This window comes from Mercurialis annua, linkage group LG8 (assembly GCF_937616625.2).
Source record: "Mercurialis annua linkage group LG8, ddMerAnnu1.2, whole genome shotgun sequence".
Classification (NCBI taxonomy): domain Eukaryota; kingdom Viridiplantae; phylum Streptophyta; class Magnoliopsida; order Malpighiales; family Euphorbiaceae; genus Mercurialis; species Mercurialis annua.
In genome coordinates, this window is record NC_065577.1 from 41,867,565 (window position 1) to 41,884,418 (window position 16,854).

Here is a 16,854-nt window from a genome sequence, read left to right on the forward strand (position 1 = left end):
AAAGGGTTAATTGGAAATTCATACATGAAGTTTATCCTAATTTGCAATTATAATATAAACTTTGAAACTTGGCAATGTTAGTTACCAACTTTATATTTTTGGCAAATCGATACACCAAACACGAAAAACACTAACGTGGACATTGTAATATACCGCCATATGTCATTGCGTGATTGGTCGGTGTACCAATTTGCCAAAAAATGAAAGTTGGTTACTGATATTGCCAAGTTTCAAAGTTTGTATATCTAATCAAATTAAATCAGTAAACATACATGTCGAATTGTATTGAACAATGATTACAGTTGGTTAAATACAATTAATTTTGTATATCTAATCAAATTATCAAAATCAAAAACTTCTGTTAAATTTGCAATAAAACAAAAAGATTTGATTTTTTAAACCATCATACATTTATAAAATCAAAATTCTATAAGCTTTTTTTTTGCAGTAATCGAAACTGTAAATTCTATGTTGTCGTGTTATCAATAACGGAGGAAGGGGTGGGCTGGGGATGGCCTTTGTCACGACCCAAAATCGAGGGCCGCGACCGGCGCTAGAGAATGGGAATTGTAGTTCCGAATCCCGTAGCAAGCCTGAAATTCACTATAAATTTTTCGCAATTATGTTATAACACGGAAGCATTTAATTATGAAAACATTACTAGCCATTTTATAAACACTGACTATGTATATCTAACATTGTTATAATATTCATTTTATACACAACAGCAATTATAAACATTTTCCAACACTATAACATTATCCTAGGTCATAACTTGTCACACAATATACTACTGCAGCGGTCAAGGAAGTCAGACTGTACATGGCAAGACAGACTCCCGGCAAAACGATAGACTTCTAGTCACTCCAAGTCTAGGTACCTGAAATGTTTGAAAACCACGGGGTCAGCTTAAGCTGAGTGAGATATACCTTACTAACGGTATTATCACAAAAATAACATCGCAATTGAAATTCATTTATTTAAACAAACATAATATCATTATATTTCAAACAAAGAATTGATCCGATAGAAACATTAATCTTAAACTCCTAACCTTTTCTAACATGTATCGTACTCATATCAAATCATTGTAGTCCAAGTGGTACGGTCCCGAGATAGTTCAACCGAGTTACTCGTTACCACGTGGCATAGTCCCGAGATAGTTCAACCGAGTTACATCATGCCACTGCTTAATCCCAAGGTGTGAGTCCCGAGATAGTTCAACCGAGTTACTCACCAGATACGGGTCCCGAGATAGTTCGACCGAGTTACCTCGTATCTACCAAAATTATAATCCTCCTTTCCGATACCCAAACATATTCCATTTCATAATCATAAATATGATCAATATTTAATGAGCTCATGTCAAACAATTCTGAGTACAGATATCTAGACTCTTACAAACACCGGTGATCACACGGCCTATTGACGCCCAATAGGTAGCTTGTTTCTTCGGATCACACATCAATTTCAAACATAGAACAAATAGCAACAAAACGATATACAAAATTTCAAACATAGAACAAACAACAACAAAACACTACACGATTTGATCCAACACCAAACATGTAATTCATTCTCAAGTATATAATAAATCAATTCACAATTTAACTATCAAACATAAGCTATTAGTATACATATGTATATACTCATCTATGTATATATAATAATTCATACTCCGTGTATCTCACGGTAGAATAACCATTTAGTTCATACAATCTCAAATCACAACAAATCATCATATAATGCGATGTGTTTTTATAACTTATAAATAAAATATTTAATAATATGCTTATAGCGTAATAATACGCGAGAGTAAAGTATACTCACTCCTTGCTTTCCAATCCAAATCATTTACATGCATTAGTCTTGGCCGAATACTCCTAGGCCAAAACCGTCGATCCCGTCGCCTCTCGGTTTGTCTGTCACAAACGAGGTTCAAAAAAATGCATTTAAATTAAATTGGCATTATAAAATCAAAACTACTAAATTAATATCTTAAGTTAAGTTCCCTTAACTTCAACCTATCTATAACGCTCAATTTATCCCTTAGAATCCTCTCAAACGTCCAAGTTCACTTCGTCGCGTTTTTACGTCAATTTCGCCTTTTCGTTTTTAAATCTGAAAATGCTTAACCTTAATATATTTTTCCTTAGAATTTTGAGTTTAAAACAGCAAATACAATCCTTAGTGTCCTTACTTTAGGTTCACCCCTTTGACCTTAGTCGAAACGCACTTAATTCGCTAAACGTTTTCTATTGATTCTTGCTCGGTTCAAACACGATACAAAAACAACATTTGAAATTCGTTTAGCACCACTATTACCCTAAGTCATTAACCTTATTATCAACTTAGTACAGCCCTATTACACCTTCTATAACCATTTTATTTATTTATTTTGATATCACCCTTTTAACATAAGTTTCGTCATTTACGTTCTACGTTTAAAATGTCAATTTTATGATTATTCTTTCAACGTTTTAATCGATTTAAATCAGCCTATAACTCAATATAATTACCTATGTATTCATTTTTAATCATGTCATAATCTTAAACCAACTTCAATTACAATTCACTAACATTTTACTCCAAAAACTGTTTTTAAAGTCTAGTTCGATTCCTAGTTTCGTAACTCCGTTAACTATCGAAACAATTACGCATTCGAACACGAACGGAGGGTGGCATCAGCCCCCTCCCCCTCAATTCAGCCCTCCCCTGTTTTGACAAGGGAGGGGCCGGCCAATGCCCTGGTGCGTCGCACCAGGGCTGCTGCTCACGGCAGCAACTCACCGTGCTTCGGCACGGTGAGAAATCCGGCCACCATGGCTGGAAAACAGCCACCAAACACCCTTTAATCTCACCAAATCATCAACCCAAACACAACTCTCACAACCTCACTCAACCACCCTTAATTTTAGTTTAAACTTAACCAAAATCATGCCAAAACTATTAATTCTAAGCTTATAACATCACTTTCAACAATTATCACCAAAACAGAAAATTACAGCAGCAACCCTAACCTTAAGATGAGATTTATACCTTGACTTATTGGGCTCAATCATTAGGTATGGTTCTCCTCTTTCCGTTGCCGCAAGAATCGATCAAAACCGAGCTAAAACGAATAAGTTATGGTGAATTGAAGTTTGGTTTTCATATGGAGTTGAGAAGATGAAGATGGTGAGGGTTTGAGCTGAGAAAATGGGTGTATATTCTGATCTTAAATCATATAATTAACTATATATATTTATGGCAAAAATGCACTTGAACCCTTAATGAAGCCACCTCCTCAACATTTAGTCCTAAGCTTTTCCTTTGCTCAATTTAGTCCAAAAATCACTCAATCGTTAAATCTCGATAAATTTCGTATTATTTATGTCCAAATAAATAATACTCTTCCGCCAACTCACTATTTAGACTCCGCTAATCGATTTTGCCAAATTTTGGCTAAAACGCTTAATTTTCCAATTTGAGCGAAAACGACGATTTCCGTCACTTTTTCGTCCTTATTTTTCTTTTATGAATATTGATATCCAAATTATCAATATTATTTTCTTAATTACTGATTCCCGTCAATAATTTATTTATTTAATATTTTTCGGACAATAAAATTCTATTTTCTAATTTTTCGGGGACTTAATCTTACTTTTAATTCCAACTTTTCCTTCGTCCCGTTTAATTAATTTAGGCATTACAAATATTGAAATTCCTTCTTTAAATTTCAATATCGACCTATCCTCGTTCTTAATTACTTAATTTCTTCGCTAACTCCTTTTTCTAGTCGCTCTGACTATTAATTTAAATTGCGTTGCTCACTTCGGCGACGGCAAACGTACGGGGTATTACAGCCTTGGCCCTCCCTGAATTTTGGAAAATAGCTAAACTAGTACGTGAAGTTTTTTTTTCCTTTTTACAATTTGGCCCTCCTCAATTTAAAAAAAAATAATCTTCTATAGATAGTGCATATTACGATTTGACTCCCGATATAGAAATTCTGACTCTGTCACTATGTGTTATTATAATAATTCTGAAACTGTTACTAAATTAGCATCATTATCGCAATATTGTCATTCCCTTTTATTTTTTTAAATAACTAGAGGAAAAAAATGTTTGCTAGAAAAAAGAAATTTACGACCTAGCAGAATTGCTATTTATCGATTATACTATTTAAATTATAATTTATTAGTTATTATTGATCGTCATACTTTTAATTTTTTTATTTTTTTATACATATTGTATGCATAATCTTAAGCATGCTTTACAGTTTACAGAGTCCAGTTCTAAAGTCCACAATTCAAGGGACTATCAAAGTTTATAGACTCAAAAGAGTAGGAAAAATGTTATTTTCAGCATACTCTAATTAAAATTAATTTAAACTAATCAAAAGGGTTTAGTTCTTAGAAAATAAAAGGTGTTTCTGGTAAGGGAATCTGAGGAACAGCTCATATAAGTAGACATAAAGTGTGATGGATTTAAAAATTTGAAGAAGAATTACAAAATATAATAAGGATATAATTGACATAAATATATATATTTAAAGATATTATTATCTAAACATAAACAAATAAATAACTTATCAACTTTAAGCTACAACTATAATTTATGAGTAGCTAGTGATAGTAATCATAGCTGTTGCAGAATACAAGAACATGAAGCATGTATTATTTTAGGCAAAATACTTTTATATATTTATAATCTTGACTCTTTTGATAGATTATTTAAAAAAAATAACTTAATCCGTTAATTTTATAAATTATGATAAGAACGTATTGCCTATGTGAATTTATTTGATTAGTTCATTTAGAAGAAAAAAAACTTCATTACTTCGATTGAATTTGAATTTGTGTATGATTATTCAACCTCGATAACTTAATGGATTAAATTATCCAAAAATATTAAGAAATTTATTTATTAAAAACTTTAAATTATGGAAGATATAAATCATTTTGCCATATTTCTATAGTCTTACAAAAACATATCTATAAATTATCAGGAAAAAAAAATTACGATTTTTAAATTCGATTCAGTTTGATCGATTCAACTGACAATAGAGACTCACTCTTAAATCTGGTTTTGATAATTATAAAAATTCTTGTCAACCCCGTAAAATATGTTTCACATATAAATATATATTTCGGAAATTATGTTTTTCATTTTTAAAGAATCTCTATTTTGCAGCCAATTTTGTTAACTATTTTTATTCTCTGTAATAGTTGTGAAGACTGAAAACAACACTACTCTTATTAATATGATTCTTTTTGCCTGTCTATGTAAAATTTATTTTTTAACATACTCTCTAAAGATAAAGGTCACAACTACTAATTAATTGTGCTAGTTTATAAAAATTGTCTTCAGCAATGACAGATCTAAAGGGAACTTTTTCAAAACAAAAATAAAAACTAAAACCTACTAAAATTATTATAATCTATTTTATTCTTCTTTTCAAGATTGAAAAATCTATGAATGCAAATATGCATTCCTAGCAAGAAGACAGCATAAACCAAGAATAGACATAAAGTGAATAATTGGTATAGCATGAGATATAAAATTAGAGAATGCTCAACTCAGTGTTTTAAAAACCGAATAGAACCGTTTGGTTCATTTGGTCTGACCATGAATCAAAGCTCGACGTCGTCTAGTTCTTCCTTTAAAGCCAGATTCAACTTTTTTGAGCAGAGAAGGAATGCGAAAATTGAAAATTAATGAATCGATTAAATCATAAAAATTGTTTACTTTTTTTTACTAGTTAAACTATGATCCATTTATTAACTCTTCAATCATTTGCTAGTTAAATCTTTGTGTATTTGTATTTAAATAGGTAATCTAAATATTTATTACTGTATTTTTTTATTTATCAAGCTAAACTGGTTACCGTTGGCGGAATCATTTATAGCTAAGGTAGAAGTTAACCCGAACTACCATCTAAAATACGGGGCGAGCAAAATATTCAGCCGACCATTTTAACGGCCCAAACTGATGACTTTAATTATGTCGGTTTGGTTCGGTTAAAAATTAGCCTGGTTCAATTTTGGTTATTATCTTTTTTTATTATTCAGTTTACTTTTGATTCTAACTTTGGGAAATCAAAAATATACGAACCGACTAAATAACCAAACATTTGATTATTTTAATCTTATAATCTTTTTTATATTTTTGTTGGTTTAACCAAACTGCCATATATTTCAAAAAAAAAATCAGGTTTTCGATTCAGTTTTGATTTTTTTTATTAATTTTTCTACCAATTCCATTTTGGTTAAAGTGTACCTTCTGTCCATCTCGGTTTCGTTCTTGTCGGTTTTGGTTTGCTCGGCTATTGGAAATTCAGCTTGATTTTAACAGAACCGACCGTATGTCAGAAATGGACTAAACAGTGTATCTATATTTACTCGACAACCGGAATCAAAAAGAAAAAAGTAAGAGGAATGTATTTTGTGTGTTAATAGGGCATTACTCAGATTAAAACATTTATTTGGGAGGAAAAAGACATCAAATTTTACTCATCGATGATAGATTTGCAAAAAAATGGAAGGTGGTGATTTTATTTGACACTTTTTAAAGGACGTGATTAAAATGAAAAAACGTGTAAATGTGGTGATTTTATATGAAATTAACCCAATAAAATATAGTACAAAATGAAAATAAATTCTGATTCCGCCACTAACTGGTGGTCGATCATATCAGTCCGGTTCTAAAATTCGGGCTCAAATCAATCTAAACCAAGTATGACTAAGACAAAAACATCTTCAATCTTACCAATGATTTACAAATAGAAAATTACAATACAAGCTTTAGGTCGGCAGTGAAGTATAGTTACGACATTTACAAGCTTTAAGGAAATACAAAATGTTACTATAGAATTGCTTAATATTATCATGTCAACTTGGTGATTAACTCTTACTTAAATGACAAAACATTTCCGGCGACGACTCCTATGTGCCGATGAACTGTGTTCTTCTGATGGTATTCATCATAATTACATCAAGGTCTTGAATAATATTACTTTAGTTACATTTAAATCCGCTTAATTAAAATAATTGAGTTTAATTCGCACATGTACCTAATCAATTTGGATCAAATTTCCTTTTTCTACATAAATAAAGTTTCCACTGCTAAAATCACAATTGTTAAATGTTAGTTGTAAAGGTGTGGAGGCGCTTTAACCATCAAGGCTAGCCCTCGCTGGACTAGAATTGAACATCTATTTTTTTCATCAAGTTTAGCTCACACTCGTATTAAATCTGTTTTTAGTTCGGGTTTTCTTTATTATTATCAAAATTTATGTATGCCAAAAATACCTAACCGCATAAATTTATGGGTTAGTGTCATGAAAATATATCAATTTTACATGTTTTCTCAATCTAATCACGTTCTTTAAAACCTTTCATAAAAATACACCAATTTTTATGTTTTTTCCAAATTCAATCACAGTGCTGACGTGTCACTCATTCATTAATTAAGAATGACTTACATCTCAGTAAAGTGAACCAATAAATAGAGTCAGCATCGTTAACCTGTAATAATTTAATTTATAGTAAACCTGTAAATTATCATAAAACTTTAACTTAACATATCAATTATTAATAAATAATTGTATTTAATAAATTATTATGTGAGTAGCAGTGGTGGTTTACGTATTTTGGCAATCTAACAATATTTTAATTTTAATAATGAAAGAAATATTTATTTATCAAATTGTTTCAAATTGATGTGTTTTTAGTTTAAAAAGGAAGAACCATGGTCTTTTAGGAGTAAAGAAAAAATTGCTACGTAGAATATATTAACTATGACTGTTTATTGAAAACATATCTAGTTTATTTTATTACATGAATTGTATTTGTAGGCATGTAGTAGTTACCTTGATTACATAAACAATAGTTACTTTATTTTAGGAGTAGTCGTTTACTTTAATTAAATTTCCAATTGTATTTTCTAATAAATATTATAATTTTATAATTAAATAGTAAATAACATTATAACTTTTAATTTAGCATCAATTAGTAATAAATTTTAAAGGGTGTCTTAGTAAATTTCCATGCCCCCCCCCCTCCATGCTTTTCATTTTACATGTTTCACACGTGACTCGTAGTTTGACGCGTCAAATTATCAAATAAAATTTAAAATAATGGTTGGTTTGAAATAGTTTATCTTATTTAATACTTTAGATGACGGTTTTAATTATTTAAAAATTTAAATTGGTACTCAAATTTTATAATTATAGATAATTAAAAAAAAGATATAAAGTAAAAATAAAAATAGTAATTTATTGAAAAGGTTTATCTTATTTAAAATTCATATAATAAAAAATAATTAAAATAGTATTCATTAAATAGTTATAATATTTTATTTTAATTAGTATTCTATACAACAGCGGAAATAGAACAATTTTCATACAAATCTTAATTCTTTTATCTCTCTTACTCTTTGCATTTCTTTTATTCAATCCACATTTAAATTTCACTTCAAGAATCCAAGAAAATGGCAGCAAATTTGTATTTCAAAATCAAGAAATCAGTGTAGAAAATCAAGAAAATATGGAAGATTGTAATTTGTTTGACGGAGAATGGGTTTTTGATAATAAAACTCATCCTTTATATAAAGAAAATGAATGTGAATTTCTGGAAGATTGGATTCTTTGTATCAGAATTGGAGATGGCAGCCTAGAGATTGTCATTTGCCCAAGTAAGTAATTCTAGTGACTCAAACCGAGTTGAGTATTTACATATTTAAATCCGAGCACGGTCTAATTAGTCGAGTTCAAGCTAGAGTCGAGCTTTAAACAACTCAAAGTCAAACACGAGCTCGAGCTTGGTAAAAATGTTGAGTTTTTAACGAGTGCGAGTTGGGTTCGAGCTTAAAATAAATTGGTCCAAAAATAATTAAAAATAATTTTGATGATATTATAACAATTGAATTTTAATTATATGTAGAAGGAAATATATCGTAATATATAACGGTAAAACTGTAGAATTGGATAAGCTCGATAAGGCTCGCAAGCCTTCCGTGTAAATTATTTCAGAGTTCGAGCTTGACTCATTTGATTACTTGAGCAGTTCAAACTATAACTCGACTGATATTAATCGAGTCGATTTCAAATATTTTTTCAGTCAATGTCCAATAGCTAATGAATTAGCTCGACTCATTTACAATCATAGTCGCTGAGATTCAATAATTATCTATCATAGTTAAACATATCCAATTTAATCCAGAGATGATAATCATTCAATATGATTGTCACATGAGCAAAATCATGTTTATGTGCTTCAATTGAAAAAATATCAGATTTGGGTTGAATTGAAGAAAAAAATCAAAAAGATGTGTCTTTTTAGATGAATGGACTATTAAAATTGAAAAATGGCTACAATTGTAAATTTAAATTGATAAATAGATTAAAAAATTGATAATTTCAAAACCTTTAATTAGAATTAAAATAATACGTACACGTTTGGCTTTTTTCAAATGATTAAACCATGATTAATTAGTACAATTAATTCGTATATTCAATGACATGATCATGAGTCTGATTTAATATTTCTAATGGAGTTGATGAGGAAAGACGAGGATCGTTCGATGAAGGATCAACGGCATATGATGAAATTGAATTGCCAATAGCATATGAGAGAACATTGAAGACATGGGCTAATTGGGTAGACAACAATGTTGATCCTATGCATACTTCAGTTTTCTTCACCAGCATGTCTCCTACTCATCTCAAGTAATTCATCTTCTCTAGTACTTCTAAAATCTCCGGACGGATCGGAACATACTGAACTTCTCGAGTTCTATGTTTCGAGATTTTTTATTTTCGTTTTCAAAAACACTTTTAAAAATTGGATTGTAAATTATAAAGCTCAATAGTTTCACATTTGTTCGGGTGATTAGCCCTTACTCTTGTTCAATAATATAGGAGTTTGGATTGGGACAAACCTGATGGGATCAAATGTGCTAAAGAAACAACACCCATTCTGAACAAGACCAGATCATTGGAGGTTGGCTCAAACCACCAGCTTTTCAGGACTGCCGTGAACGTGACTCGATCGATGATAGTACCGGTCTACTTCCTGAATGTAACGACACCATCCGAATACCGGAAAGATGCTCATACCTCTATATACCAAGCTGTTGATGGCAAGTTACTGTCCCCGGAGCAAAGATTCGATCCGTTGAAGTATGCTGATTGTGTACATTGGTGTCTTCCAGGGTTGCCGGATACATGGAACGAGCTACTCTACGCACATATCATAACTCGTTCTTGACAATTAGAGAGAACATTTGTTGATTGTTTCTTACTGCAATTAATCAATGTTTCTTACCATATGGTCAATATGTTGATTGTTTTCAGCATTGGATTCAAATCCCCTATCAATATACTATTTGTCCCGTCATTTTAATCTCGAATTTAGAAGGGTTGAAGTTGGGCGGAGAAACCTAACCAGCAGCGGCTGAGAGAAACCTAACCGGCGGCAGCTATATGAATGGTGTATAGAACAATAGGAGGGGATAACCTACACTTGGTTAACTTCTTCCTATATGTAGGACATAAATTGACCATGCTCAAAGGTGTCTACAATTTGACCAAACTGAATGGAGACAAATTTAATTTAATATTATAAGAAAATTTACGTTTAGCTTTGAACGAAAAAAGAAATTTAATTAATTTACTGATAATCGAACTAAAATAACCAAATATACTAGTTCTATTCCGTTTGAAAACTTTTAATTTCTTGAAATTTCACTTCGAATTGATTAAAAAAAACTGATTCGGTTTGACTCAATTTGAATCATATTCATAAAATTCTGAAACTCCGAAACTCTATATTTGTTTATACTAGAAAGGATTCTAACATTATCATTTCCATTTCGGCATTTCTATTTCTCGTGCAACATAATTCATGAATCAATAAAACAATTGCAGTCAGTAAGGTTATGAGCCTTGCGAGCAACAAATGAGTGAACTAACAATGATCATATTGATAAAGTACAATTTACACAACTTTGACATACATAAACACTCATAGAAGAAAAAAAATATAAACAAAATTACAATAAGAATCAAAGTATTAACGAATCTACAGAAATAATTATAATAGTACCTATTGAACCGATGAAGGCAGCGGGGCGAATCCTCCTCCGAAACTTCACAAACTTCGTCTTTTTTGCCATGCCTCCAGCATAGGAACTAATGCTATACAAAATCTCGTCTCCTACACAATCCGATTTATCCGACTATGTCCAACTAGAAGTGGGAATTCCCTGCTTCTGAAACCATTCCTGCATGTGGAATCTTTCATAGAGTACGGGTCTGACGTCGCACTGCGTAGACAAGTGCTTTAGAAGTGGAAGAACAACGTCGAGAAGCTGATCAGACAGAAGAGATAGATTGAGAGGTTATTACTTATTAGCAAATAAAGAAAATAAGTTTTGAGAAATGATTCGGTATGACTGTAAAGATTACTTGGGTATCATGTGGTTGACCAGCAGAAAATGGAACACATGGAATTCCGTTCAGAGGTTGCAATAAGAAACTAAACGGGTTGTTGTCAACTATAACAATTCGACTAGGATCATCAGTTAGCCTGGAGAGATCCTTCACATGCTCTCGATATTGCCTGTTTCACGTTATTCGTGAGCAATTTGCCAAAATGAAAAAGAGCTATCTGTAGCTTAAAAGTGCAAAACTACTCATGCTTAATGGTTATACAATAATTTTGTATGAAAAGAAAATCTGGACTAGAATAAATTACAATTTATGTTAGAAAACGATAAAGGATGAAAAAATACTTCATGACATCATCCTAATTTATGCAGTGACATCATGATCTTTCTTAATCGACTTAGTACATGAACATCGATTACAGACAAAAGCCATGCGAGAGAAATTATCTACTAAAGCACTAAAGAAATGATCCTTCTGAGAAGTAACAATTAATTCAAACCCAAAGAATCTCATCACCGAGACACAACAAAAATAACTCAAATCATATTTTGACCAACAAAAAAACCCAAGAGACAATTTACATTTATGATTTAACTTGCAAGAATTAATACGAAAGTTCAGAAGTATGTCTGACCATGTAGAAGACTAACTAAACATAGATGTAGCACTTAGCAGAAGAAAATATCTATTTCATAAAAGTATTTCGTTTCAAAAGCATATAATATTTTAAAAAAATGTTGACCAAGTTTAAATTGTATGGATTAGTAATTTAGACATGGAAATTTTAGCAAAAAGGAAACGATGTTATTATCTATTTTTACTCAAAGTCATTCTATGCATAGTTTAAGACTCGTGCTTCTTGTCTAACTTTGTATGCTCAACCTTCCATCCTAGTGAATTTACTGGCTTATTTTCTAAAACATCAAACTATTCAAGCTAACAAAGAATAAAAATTTCAAGGGTCTATATTTTAAAACTATGGATACAAAAGAAAAGATGCATGAAAAAAAGAGCAAAGGAACTTACGTTCTAATTGTTGAAGGACGATAGAGCCGATAACTTAATACATTTTCTGTATCAATTCTGTCCACGAGGGGTTTAGCATAACCTACAATCAAGCATAGATAATAATTACCTTACAAAATCAAAGTTAGTGACAAAATGTAGCAGCAGCCTAAATATGAGTAGTAATAAGGAAACCTTCAAGGCCAGCAGTAAATAGAACAAGATCAGCAAATTCACTAAGTTGCTTTAAGAATTCAGACAACCCTGGACGTTCAAACACCGTGACATAATTTATCTTAGGTTTTCCTTCAGATTCCTTCAAAAGACGACATAATCACCATTATAATTTAAACATTAACTACACACTTACTGTACAGAAATGATAGTAAGACTATGAACAATACCTTGTCTGAAGAAAGACACTCCAGCTCAAACCATTTAACTCCATTTTCTGTTGCTTGAGTACGCAAAATAGCTGGCAAACTAGACGTCTCATATGCACATACTAGAGTTTCGTCCAAATCAAGAACCACCTGCGTTCCATTCCATTCCCATCATTCAGCACTCAACAATACTCAAAACTTACTAATCATCAAAGCTCTTAAAGACCCCAAAAAAACTTAATAGCATGACATTCATAACAATAACAAGAAAACTTAACAAACAATAACCTTAAAACTACACAACCTCGTAAAATGTTCAAGTATTGAATGTAAAACCAACAAGAGTCGTAAAAATATAAGGACTTGTTTGGAATAAATCATTGATAAGAGACTGCTTTCAAATTGGAGTGTTTATTCCACGCAGCAGTTGTGCCGTCATTTCTACATTAAACCCATGAATGTTTGCGATAGTAAAATATTCAATCATTATATTCTTTATCATTAAATATCGTAATATTGCAAACGTATCCTGCTTATTGCACGAATGACGTGGCACAACCATTACGTTATATAATTATTCATCAAATTGAGCTATTGCAAAATCATGTCAAAATCCATACTATCTTGCAAATATTGAATTGTTTACAAAGCTCAATTTACAAAATTTTACACTTCTTTTAATCCATCCTAAATGAACAAAAATAACTAACTAGTTAAGCCATAAATTTATCTAACTAGCTATTTAAAGAACAAGCTAAATTTGTTATGTATTTAAACCTAAACTAAACAAATATCTAAACTAAAAACTAAAAAAATGTCTACTTATAAAACTACACCGTTTATCAGTAACAGTAAAAATTCACTGAAATTTACATTACCGTGAGTTTTTTTAAACGCTGATGATGATCGACCGGAGTCTGTGACTCATGATGCTGACCAGAACCGATCTCAAGAGTATCGGTCAACGACTCGTTCTCGGTCTCGGTCTCGGTTTCGGTTTCGGTCAACTCGATGACCGGCAACGGTTTAAACGAGTTAGAAGACGAGAGCAGAGGAAGATGGCCTAAAGTTCTGAGGATCTGAAGGAAGATCTGAAAGAAGAAAGCTAGCCACTGACATAGCGTTCGCCATACTTGAATTGACCGAGTTGTTGACGACGGTGAGTAGACTATCTCGCTCTGAGTTAACTCGCTCATATTGAAAATTTTTACTGTTTGACGGCGGTGGATGCGGTGGCTGCGGTGGTTATGGTGGCGGTGAGAAATGATTGATGTTCGGGGAATGTGTAGTGAGGGAAAAATAATTATGATCACAAAATTAGTGTAGAGAGAGAAGGTGAGAAGATATGATTTTAAAAGTGTGGCCCAGACGCTTTGATTGGGGCGTGGTGGACTGGTGGCGGTGGTTAAATTTCTTTTTGGCTGTTGAATTTTCTTGCAAGTTGATTAATTTGATTGAGTGTTTAAGTTTTGTTGTTTTATTAGTGGAAGTTTGTGATGTTATTTTAAAAATCGAATCGATAATCAAACTGCATTTGATGGATCAAATTCATTTATTAAATATATTATTTTTATTTTTGTTTAAAATTATTTTTTTATTAATTTAATTTCTAAATTTTAACAGATGGATTTAAAATAAATTTAATTTTTTAAATTTTGTATCGTTTTAAATGGAATCATTCTTGATTTATGATTGGATCGAATTGACCATTTTTCGACTTTAAAATATTTTTAAATAAAATAATAATTGTATCATTGTATATGTGGAAGGCATGTTGTGTTTTGTTAATGAGTTAAAGGAAACATTTACATATAGTTTGTTGTTAGTTTTGATCAAATTTAAATATATATTAAAATTGTTTTGAGTGTTAGGTTCATTTTACTCGAGACATTATATTAAATTTTAAGTATCCAATTGATAATTATGATCATTTTTGTAGTGAAGTTTTCAAATAAATAAACTCTAACTTTTTTATATGTTTGGTTTTAAATAGAAAAGATAAAATATTTTTCATTAGTAAAATTATAAATAGCTGTCGTATAAATGTTTAATTAATTATTTAAAAAAGTGTATGCAACTAAATAAATTTAGAAAAGTAAGGAAACCTAAAATTTAGGACAAAAGTTGGACATTTTAAACAAAAGCATTTTTAAAGTTTTAAGTTTGAAAACGCAGCTAAACTAGGCTGATTTAATGTAATAAAATCCAATTTAAAAGCAAAATGCAGCAATGATTGAGGAAGGGTAATGCACGCGCTTATAGGAGATGGTGGGAAAAACATTAAAAGAAGACAAGCGAGGGAGTTTCTATTGAATCCAATCAGCCAATCAGAAGAGACAATTATTTTTGGCTCTTTAGAAATGACTTTGTTCCTTGTCCTAGTCATAAATTGATGCCACATGAGCTCAGATCTCCTACACTCGTTCTCACGCAAAACCACATATTTCTTAATATCATTTATAAATTTTTAAAAAACTTTATGAATACATTCTTATTTGAACAAAAAATCAACGTGCCTTTTAAAATTATTACAATAACTCAATTTATATTTTTTTAACCAATTAACTCCGAAATTCTTCATTTTTAAGTCAGATATTCCATAATTTATATTTTTATTTCAAAAAATGAATTTAGGATAATTATATCGCAACAATTAGGGAAGTATCTAATTATTTTTTTGCATCTCTCATTTCCGGTTGGTATTTTACACGTTTTAAAAATACAATTATGGGGTTATTTGATCCAGAAATAAAGAATTTTGGAGTTATTTGCTTAAAAAAAGTATAAATTAGATTAGATGACCCCGTGTCATAAGTTTAGGGGGCGCGTTGACCCTTTATTCATTCTTATTTGGTTTAATTCCATAATAACATCACTATCTTTACACGTTTTTCATTTTAATCATGTCTTTTAGAAAATGTCAAATAATCACCATCTTTCATTTTGTTGTAAATCTATCACGAATGCGAATGTAAAAGTTCGACGTGTTTTTGTTGATTCGACAACCGGAATCAACAAAAAAAAAGTAAGATGAAGGTATTTTTTGTGTTAGTTAGGGTATTAGTCAGATTATGACATTTATTTAAAAGAAAAGACATCGTATTTTTTTATTGGTGATAGATTTACAAAAAAATTAATGGTGTTAATTTTTTTTTATATTTTTAAAAAATATGATTAAAATAAAAAAAAATTTAAGGTGGTGATTTTATATAAAATTAACTATTTTTGTTTAGCAATTTGGTAGATAAAATGTGTGGGACTCTGATTGTTGATTTTATTTTATATTTTGTAATAAATGTTTAAATAAATGGGAAGTCATATTCAACTGTTGTAGCAGTTGAATGCTGACAAAACTGGAAATGTACATTAATGTTTAAAAACTAAATATTAAAAAAAATACTATAAGGATAATAGTAATAGTTATATTTACCAAAAAAAAAAATATGAAATATAGTTTTGTTTTTATTTCAATTGAAATAATATTATTGAATCTTACACTTTCACAAAATTTTATTAATATATCATCTTATGTGATGGTATATTATTTTATAAAATATTTTTTACTTTAATTATTTAATAATAACAATATAATGACATAGTTAACTTATCTATAAATTTCTTAGGCCAACTTGGACTTAGATTTGTAGTAAAAGAATATCGAAGCAGCCAAAAGGAAACAATTATGACTAAGTCTTTCTTGCCCCATCTATCAGCAAAATAGACCATTCAAAAAATAAATAAATATACCCTCTAAAAACAATTAATCTCTAATTAGTTGAATTTTTAAATAAAATAATCGAGTATAACTGCAAAAAAATCCATTATAACTACTTCATCCATCCAACTAAAATACTATTAATATAATAATTTCTACAAATCTCATGCTTTACTTCTAATTGTATCAAATTATCGATAACTTAGAATCCAAGATAAACATAGAATAAACTTTTCTGTTTTAATCATTATTTTTCTCATCTTGGCTTTATGTATTATTGCTCACAAAAATCCCTAAAAAATTCTTTGGGTTATGAATTA

The 16,854-nt window shown here is 30.4% G+C and overlaps 2 protein-coding genes and 1 long non-coding RNA gene across 3 annotated transcripts; 1 reads left to right on the forward strand and 2 right to left on the reverse strand.

Moving 5' to 3' along the window:
- Nucleotides 1–641: 641 nt before the first annotated feature.
- LOC126661442 (uncharacterized) lies at nt 642–3,196 on the reverse strand. Its single transcript, XR_007635663.1, has 3 exons — nt 3,040–3,196; nt 1,831–1,922; nt 642–880 (listed from the first exon to the last, which is right to left on the reverse strand). It is a non-coding gene; the product is annotated as an uncharacterized LOC126661442 (long non-coding RNA).
- Nucleotides 3,197–8,528: 5,332 nt separating this feature from the next.
- Nucleotides 8,529–10,379, forward strand: LOC126662109 (xylan O-acetyltransferase 1-like). Its single transcript, XM_056104197.1, has 3 exons — nt 8,529–8,676; nt 9,517–9,709; nt 9,902–10,379. The coding sequence occupies exons 1-3, from the start codon at nt 8,529–8,531 to the stop codon at nt 10,248–10,250; spliced, it is 690 nt and encodes a 229-aa protein (XP_055960172.1). The 3' UTR covers nt 10,251–10,379.
- A 562-nt stretch (nt 10,380–10,941) lies between these two features.
- LOC126660918 (uncharacterized) lies at nt 10,942–14,161 on the reverse strand. Its single transcript, XM_050354637.2, has 6 exons — nt 13,698–14,161; nt 12,841–12,969; nt 12,632–12,752; nt 12,458–12,539; nt 11,450–11,603; nt 10,942–11,352 (listed from the first exon to the last, which is right to left on the reverse strand). The coding sequence occupies exons 1-6, from the start codon at nt 14,013–14,015 to the stop codon at nt 11,221–11,223; spliced, it is 936 nt and encodes a 311-aa protein (XP_050210594.1). The 5' UTR covers nt 14,016–14,161; the 3' UTR covers nt 10,942–11,220.
- Nucleotides 14,162–16,854: the final 2,693 nt, after the last annotated feature.

Excerpts from the sequence above, each read along its gene's own strand:
- LOC126662109 (XM_056104197.1), top strand. The coding sequence starts at position 8,529 with ATGGAAGATTGTAATTTGTTTGACGGAGAATGGGTTTTTGATAATAAA. Across the intron at positions 8,677-9,516 it reads AGAGATTGTCATTTGCCCAA|GATTTAATATTTCTAATGGA; the intron begins GTAAGTAATTCT and ends GATCATGAGTCT. Across the intron at positions 9,710-9,901 it reads ATGTCTCCTACTCATCTCAA|GAGTTTGGATTGGGACAAAC; the intron begins GTAATTCATCTT and ends TCAATAATATAG.
- LOC126660918 (XM_050354637.2), bottom strand. The coding sequence starts at position 14,015 with ATGAGCGAGTTAACTCAGAGCGAGATAGTCTACTCACCGTCGTCAACA. Across the intron at positions 12,970-13,697 it reads AGCGTTTAAAAAAACTCACG|GTGGTTCTTGATTTGGACGA; the intron begins GTAATGTAAATT and ends AATGGAACGCAG. Across the intron at positions 11,604-12,457 it reads CGTCCTTCAACAATTAGAAC|GCAATATCGAGAGCATGTGA; the intron begins GTAAGTTCCTTT and ends AACGTGAAACAG.